The sequence below is a fragment of the Crinia signifera genome, chromosome 4, assembly GCF_055691185.1.
Source record: "Crinia signifera chromosome 4, ASM5569118v1, whole genome shotgun sequence".
Lineage (NCBI taxonomy): Eukaryota > Metazoa > Chordata > Amphibia > Anura > Myobatrachidae > Crinia > Crinia signifera.
The window spans coordinates 288,434,398-288,442,360 of NC_139220.1; the positions used below are offsets into that span (position 1 = coordinate 288,434,398).

The following is a 7,963-nucleotide window of genomic DNA, read 5'->3' on the forward strand; positions in this document are numbered from 1 at the left end:
AATGCCTCGTCATGTTATCCAACCATGAGACCGGCATTGTACTTTTTTTTTTACATATTTAATTAGAATGTGTACATATTAATGTACTGTACTTTTGTAAGCACGCTTAGCGAAGGAGTGAATTCTCCACCCATAGAAGATAATTGGCATTTCATCAAATTCAATTTTGTTTCTGCGTTTGTCCATAAAATAGCTGCATTATTGCAGCTCTATATCATTTGATAGGGAACGCCCCATTGTTCTGCCTATATACAGCTTGGGCCACCCATTATTTTGAACATTCCATGTCCCCGCAGGTATATCATGCTGATTGCTGCAACTGTGGCCACATGAGTGTCAGAATGGGATGTAATAGTCTGTGTGGCATGTATTTAGTGCGTGATATTGACACAGGCATGTGCGCACATAAGCCAGCGTACGCTAATTGGGTCTGATTCTTGTCACATGTAATCAAACACTATTTGGGAGGCCCACTGTAATGCAAGCACACCACCCCACTTATCTGTATGCAAGAGACACACCCACAAACGTCTTTCTTGCGGGAATTTACATTATTGATGCCCACAGCCATTCAACAGGTGCAGAGAGGGAGATACGTACAACTGAGTTGCTCACAAGTACACTAAGATGTGTACGCAGCAGTTTATCACTAGATGTAGCCACATTCGGACTTGCGTGCAATGCAAAATCTGTGACATTAGTCTTCCTGTTGCTACATGTACGTGACCCTCCCACACAATGGTATATTGGCTGCATTATTATAATGTCTGGCACCACCTGTACTAGGCTGAGGAAATCTGTTGTTCTCTCCTGTTGTAGGGTGATCCACGTATTACAGAAGAGCTAGTTACCCACCTGGAGACAGAGCGAGAACAATCCCGGCTAAGAGAGGCAGAGACACTGGGAGCCCTAAAGGAGATGCAGGAGAAAGTAGTAGAGCTAGAAAAGGTGAGACAATGGGGGACATTTACTAAGATGGAGTTCTAGTTCACATGGCATGTTGCTATGGGTAACCAATGAGATACTATCTATTATCTTCTAAAAGGTGATAAATAAATAAGTAGTAGATTCTGATTGGTTGACCAGAGATTCCATGTGAAATAGAAATCTCATCTTAGTTAATTTCCCCCAATGTGACTTGTTCTATACCAGCTACAGTAATACTGATATAAGCCTGTGTTAAGCTGGCTCGGACAGGAATTGGCCCCGTTTCTGATGGTGGGGGGTTTGCGCTTGCGTGGATATGTGCATGTTCATACTCCCTGTATGAATGCATTTGGTGAGTATCACATTTTTCAAGGTGTTCCCACTGACAGGGGTGGACAGGGGGTGGCAGCAGGGGACGCTGTGCTTTTTTATGAGGCGTCCCCATAAAAACACTGGACGCTCTCCTGGGTACACTGCTCGGGATGGGCGGTTGATGTCACATGACGTTAGCGCCCGCCCCGTATTCGGCGATCTGCAGCAGAAATAAGTCGGTTTAGAATGACTTTTATTTCCGATGGGGAGAGAAATCATTCGATGGTCGCAAACCTTCGGCCCCATGCGGGATGATGTGTTCTCGTACATATCCATTCACATGCTAGCAATTAGGTTGCAGGCGGCGGGAGGGGGAGAGTGTTGATCGGGGGAGTGGGCGGCGATGACCTGTTCGCTAGGCTGCGAGAATACGCTAGTCTAGCAATCAGGTCGGATTCAGGCTCATAGTTGGGAACAATTGAAGACCATGATGTCTACATAGTCTTTACTGGCTAGCTAGCATTAGACCATGACTTAACAACATGGTGTATAGCGGCTATAGAGGGTGAGCCACCGGATGCTCGTTACTAGCTATAGAAGGTGAATGATGAAGTGTATATGGGCCCATGGTATGGTGGTTTATCTGTAGAAGGTGAGACATGATATGGTCTACTAGAAATGTGAAAGTACTTCATGTCCTGTTCCAGCTACAGAAGATAGCATGATATCAATGGTACCAGCTAGCTAAGGTGAGACCTTAGCTAGTCCAAACATCATCATATAAAATGAGGTATTGTTGAGTTGGGAACAGCTGGAGAAGATGACGTACAGTATCAGTCAAGTTCCAACTATGGGATATAAAGGTTGGAGGAACCTCTCTATCATGGATGTTCTTCTCTGCAGCGGAACAGCTCTCTTCCCGATGAGAGTAACATTGCAATGCTCCAGGAAGAAGTGCAGGCTCTGAGGAAGAGAGAAGCCCACGCTTTGCAGGTCATGCGGGAGGGAAAGCAACAAGTGATCGAGCTGAGTGATCGCTGGCAGGTGAGAGACACATAATTAGGTCTTCAGAGCTTTCCCTCTAGTTCACATTGTCTCCTCAGCATTTGTCATAATCATTTTTTATTTCTTGTCATGCCATTTTTTTGTTATTATGTAGTCACTGTCGTCCCGGGGTGGAGGTATTTGGAAAGACTCTCCTCGTAAGAGTGCAACTGGGGACCTACAGGATGAGATTATGTCTTGTCGGTTAAGAGAAGCCATGGCTCAAAGCGAAACACGTGAACTCCGCCAAAGAGTTCTTGTACTGGAAAGTCAGGTGACTCGACATTTGCCGTCAGTGGTCATATACTGTATTGTATTCTGTATATTCTCCTTGTAAAGGGCTGGTTGGTGTCAGTCATGCTTAATCTTGCATCGTTCTGACTTCAAGGTTGTGAATAGCATGAAAATCAGCCGAAAATCGGTCGCTAAATCGCATCCGATTTTTGCCTGCGATTTGCGTACGATTTTCGGCTGATTTTGCGGGCGCCATGATAATACACAAGTACTGTTTTTAGTAATCTTTTGTTAAATAATATAATTGAATGAAGTGAAAGGAATGTTTATATAAAAGGGCACAATGCCACGCTCTGCAGAAGTCCTAACTTAATAAAATGGTCCTTAGTGACAAGGCTTCTGATTGGTTGATTGGCTGTGTATAATGAAAGTAACTCTCTGCAATGGTGCTTCTAGCACAGTGTGGTCTGTAGTTCAGCACTAATATGCAGACCAAAGCTGGTCTGCCTATCAGAGCAGACACCCCAGGCAGGGAAGAGGAACTGCACTTGGTTTTGGAAGATGCAGGGTACTAAAATTAACACTAACATATACAACTGAGGTTCTTTCCTCTTGCTCTTTTAAGCTTTTTGTCTTCTACCAGCTTCTGTAGCTTTTGTGTTCGGTGTTGGCAGTGGAAAGTCAGTGTAAGCTGTGACTAGGAAGGTACCTGTAGGATTCACTAACTGATGTCAAGTAACAGGATGCCCCTAGCATCAGTTTGTGGTGAAACAGGCTGCAGCAGAAGACCTATTGTACCTGTATGCTCTGTGTGTGGATGAAAGGATGTACTGTACAGTAATTACAGGGAATTGTGGTCCTGGGATAAACTGAGTCACCCAACAGGCTGCTGATGCCTCCTACTCTCCCCAGGAGCTGATGCATGAGAAACAGCTCTCGCGGCTGGAGAAAGAGTGCAAGGAGCTGCGAGAGAGGCTGCAAACTGAGGCCGCTCAGACCAAGACTCTGCAGACACAGATGAGCGAGGCTAAGCGGAAACATGCAGTGACAGAGTGCAAGGTGAGGCTAAAGATGGTGCAGCACAGGACATATACAAGTGAAGCCTACATATATTGGTCTGCACCTATGTTTAAGCCCCATTTAGCCATTCTATGATCATTCTGCATATCCAGCCTAGGTGTTATTATTATTGTGGATTGAAGACTGGATTGAATTGTAGTTAAAAAGTCCAGTGGTCTCCCACCTAGTAGACCTGATCTCAGTGCAAAAATACATTATTCGTGGGCAGAGTGCATGACGTCAAAACTAGGCAACACCTGTCCCCCACCCCCCACCCAAATGTCCTCAGTACGCATTGTGCTGTGCAAGTTGTCACATTTCCATACATAGTATGTGCAAGGTCTGGAGGATACACATTAGTGAGAGTACAGCAGTAAATGAAGGGCTTCTGTGTGCCACCTCCATTTTGTAAATGAGCCATTTTGTGTTTCTTCCCAGAATAAAGAAGAAGTGATGGCAGTGAGGCTGAGAGAAGCAGACAGCATGGCAGCCGTTGCTGAAATGCGTCAGCGGATCGCTGAGCTGGAGATACAGGTGAAGGGTTTATATGAACCATCTGCACGTCTGTCCATTTACACCACTTCCATCTGTTCAGATTCCCCCATCCCTGCTGTGTTATCCCTGTCACCTGTGGTAAATGCTGCTCTCTGACTCCTTCTCCTCTCTCCCAGAAAGAGGAAGGGGTGATACAAGGAAAGCTGAATGACTCCGACTCCTCTCAGTATATCCGGGAGCTGAAGGATCAGATCGAGGAGCTGAGGCAGGAGGTCAGTCTATGTGTTTATCAATGGTTCACCAGTACATGTTTTCCTTTGAAATTAATTATCTATGGTGTGCACCAAATGTCTATTCTGTCTGTATAAGGTATCTGGATGATATGGTCAACTGGTAAAAAAAAAGGTCAACCTTCTCAATAGGTCAACAGTGCTTCATGTTGACAGGTGCAAAAAGTAAACATGACAATGGTTGACACAAGTTTTTTTTTTCTATTTTTTTCATAATTTATCATCCACGTGGACTATAATTGGTAATTGTACCCTGTGGCGAGTCCAGCAGTAGGGGAGTGAGGCACCTTGCCCAAAGCTTGTAGTACTATGCAAGTCTGTAAGGGTACACCTTTCCAATAATTTGGTTTACATGCAGTAGCGGCTCCAGAGGAGGGGCTGCAGTACAGTTCAAAATTCAAATAGGGGAGTAACACCAACTGCTAGTCAGTTTAGTGTGGCAGTTGGTGGGGCTCCCCTATTTGAATTTTGAACTCTGCTGTAGCCCCTCCTCTGGAGACTCCACTGGTTACATGTGATTAAATATAAAAATTACAAATTCTCATGTGAGTTTTTTTTGTCAATCTTTTGTACCTGTAAACCTTTTGTGGTGTCTACCTTTTTCATATCCACTTATTGACCCTATCAACAATATGGGTTCAACCTATTGACTATGGACCATCTGTAATTGACAAGTCTCGTCCATTGTAAGATATTGTGTAATACTATTTTACAATCTCTGATATCTCTCTCCTCTCCACAGATTCTCCTTCTTAGAGGTCACAAACCTTATTCTGATTCCATAAATTTCGATGGACTGCACCTCTCCTCCCACTCTGGGCGGGAAGATGAAGACTCTATTCCTTCCTCAGATGAGGAGCTGCTCTCCAGACCACTCGGGGCCTTGCAAGATGCCCTGTATTCCCACTCCCCACACAAGTCTTGCTTTCTGCGGCCCCTCAGGAGTTCTGCCAGCTCTGATAGTGAAGAAGGAGTAGAAACCAATGGCGCAACATCTGATACTCCCCCTGAGCCAGCAGAGGAGGAATAGCAGGAAGGTTAGGATCAGAAATCACATCTTTGTGTATTGCCTGGCACTGTAGGACGACTTATTCCTCTGAAGGAGGAGCCTCAGTATTCTCTCTGAGAAGCAACAACTGATGGGTACGTCATGGGTGCTTCATTTGCTCCTCCATATCCCAACAAGGATACTTGAAGTTTGACCTTTAAGAGGACCAGTATTAATCACACTACTTCATGCAGTATGGAATGAGACCTTCATCTTACACCTCATATGAGACTTTCACAGAATCTTGTTGGAATTGACACATGGGTTCTGACTGACTTCCATGAGATAATCCAGTAGATGGTTTTTAACTTCACATTTTTATTCTAACATTCACCTGAATGTCCATTGTTCACATGCTTTACACCTATAGAGGACTAACCAGTGTCGGGGGAAATGGGCAAACTGGAATGTGAAATAATTAAACCCATACTTGCATTACAAATAATAAGGGACATAAGATTGCTCCACAACATTTATAGTTCTATGTGACAAAAAAATAATATGAATTACTCTTACCATTGCTGAACCTGGCTAGTAGTTTCTTATAGTATAGTTAGTATAGTTGTGAATGCAGAAGATCAGTATTCCTGCTAAAGGATTGTAGCAGAGTGTTGATTTTTCAATGGATATAGGAAGTTCTGAAGTTTTATAGTGTACCTGCCACCATAATGTCATGAAGGCAGCCATTTTGTGGGTTGAACCACTGTTTATAAGAACCAGTACCTTAAAGATATTAATGTATAGGTTGCATTTGAATATTTGTTCAGTTCACAAAATTAGTGCCTCCGATGTGTACTTCATGAAGTACCTCTGTGATGTCCATAGTCTCAAGAGATTGAATGCGTTTTCATAAATGTTAATTCAGACCACAAAATGGCTGCCTCTATTGTGTGAAGGTTACACGTAATAATACCTCTAAATAAGAAAAGGGAACACTCCATTAAGCCTCACAGAATGCTATTATGGTTTTGTAATATTGTATATTACAAATTGGGCCACTACTTCTGTCTGTCTTTGAAGACTTGAGCATATAACACCACTGCCCTAGCCATAGCAACCAATGAGATTCCAGCTGCCATTTTGTATTGTAGATTGGAAAATTAAAGCAGACCTACCCTATGGACTACAGCAGATTTGTGAACATGACACCCTTTCACATAAACCCACATTTCTGCTTAGCTAAATGATCCCCCCCCCCCCACATACAAAGTATGATTAATATGGCTGCTGACATAATATAGTATGAAACAAAGGTGCCTCCAACCAGCTCAATCTGAGCTTGCCAAACTCCAGAGTCTCCTGGCCTAGCCTCCAGCCGGCCTTTGTCTAACCACTGCGCAAAACTGTACCAGCCCAGTACTTTTACTACAGTGTTACTGAGACTCTGACACTACAGAACAAATTGTGTTAATGTATATATATTTATATATAATTATTTTGTTTATTGTACATGCTTCAGTGTTAACAAACAAATAAGATATATCTTGTTCTTTTTTTATTATTATTGTTCTCTCTACAGAAATGCAACATTCAAATATGTAGACAAAAACGCACACTCCATCACTTTGCCAATGTAATGAGTGCAATTGTTACAGGTGTCCGATCTATTGTATGAAGGACAAAATGGTCCCTATTGTTGGCTCTTTATAATGTAATGCAGAGGTATTCATGTGTCCCTCTGGCTGTTGAGGAACAACACTTCCCATCATCCACTGTCACGTGTTTGCGCTTAGGGAATCCTAAACCAGTGCATGCACTGTGGCAGGGCATGCAGGTATGTGTATTACACATCAGTCGGAGAGCCGCATGTTGAATATCCCCATTATAATGGCTTTTGTCCTGCTTTAACTTATTTGTAGGCTGTAAAATGCAAATCTTAAGGGCAATGATTTGTCAAACTGGGGTACATCTCATTGTTATTTTATACCATGCATGTCCAAACTGTGTCCCTCCAGATGCTTTGAAACTACACATCCCAGCATGCCTTGCCATAGTTTTAGCATTCCCTTATAGCAAAACTGTGGCAAGGCATTATGGGAATTGTATTATCGCAACAGCTGGAGAGCATAGTTTGGACATGCCTGTTTTATACCCAGATAAAGCAGTCCTGGCTCTCATTCAGCTGTGGAACTAGAAATTGCCAGGCATTACCAGTTGCTGCTAGAGAGCCATGGCTTATCTAATCCTGTTTTTGAGGTACATTTTTAAATATCAATGTAATTTCTTAACTTTATAGGTGAGACCTTTCGCCTGAACCTATGGCCGTTATAGAGTCATATACTGATAAATGCACAAAAAATATAAATCTATAGTTTACCTTTAAAGTGCAATAAGTGCCCCCAACACATACCACTGCATAGAACGATTCCATTTACACTATATAAAAGATTTACGTTTTTTTGATGAACAGAATAATAAACTCTGTCATGTATTATATCTGGCTGTATAATGTCAGATACTCCAGCGGACCTTAATATGATGTTGTTGTGAACAGTGCACTATGTTCCGTGCAAGAACGTACTTGCACGCCTGTTGTTTATATGTGTATAGTGTG

At 42.8% G+C, this 7,963-nt stretch overlaps 1 protein-coding gene across 4 annotated transcripts in view; it reads left to right on the plus strand.

The window, feature by feature from the left end:
• The window catches only part of EVI5L (ecotropic viral integration site 5 like), a 41,190-nt gene extending 34,593 nt beyond the window's left edge, over positions 1-6,597 (plus strand). For 3 of the 4 annotated variants that reach the window (XM_083184951.1, XM_083184953.1, XM_083184952.1), the window contains 7 exons: positions 820-948; positions 2,143-2,283; positions 2,399-2,557; positions 3,430-3,576; positions 4,015-4,110; positions 4,248-4,343; positions 5,104-6,597. In XM_083184951.1, the coding sequence (XP_083041077.1) occupies positions 820-948; positions 2,143-2,283; positions 2,399-2,557; positions 3,430-3,576; positions 4,015-4,110; positions 4,248-4,343; positions 5,104-5,391 (1,056 nt within the window). In that variant the 3' untranslated portion in view covers positions 5,392-6,597. The remainder of the gene's footprint in view (positions 1-819; positions 949-2,142; positions 2,284-2,398; positions 2,558-3,429; positions 3,577-4,014; positions 4,111-4,247; positions 4,344-5,103) is intronic. The other variant, XM_083184954.1, reaches the window with a different exon arrangement.
• Positions 6,598-7,963: the final 1,366 nt, after the last annotated feature.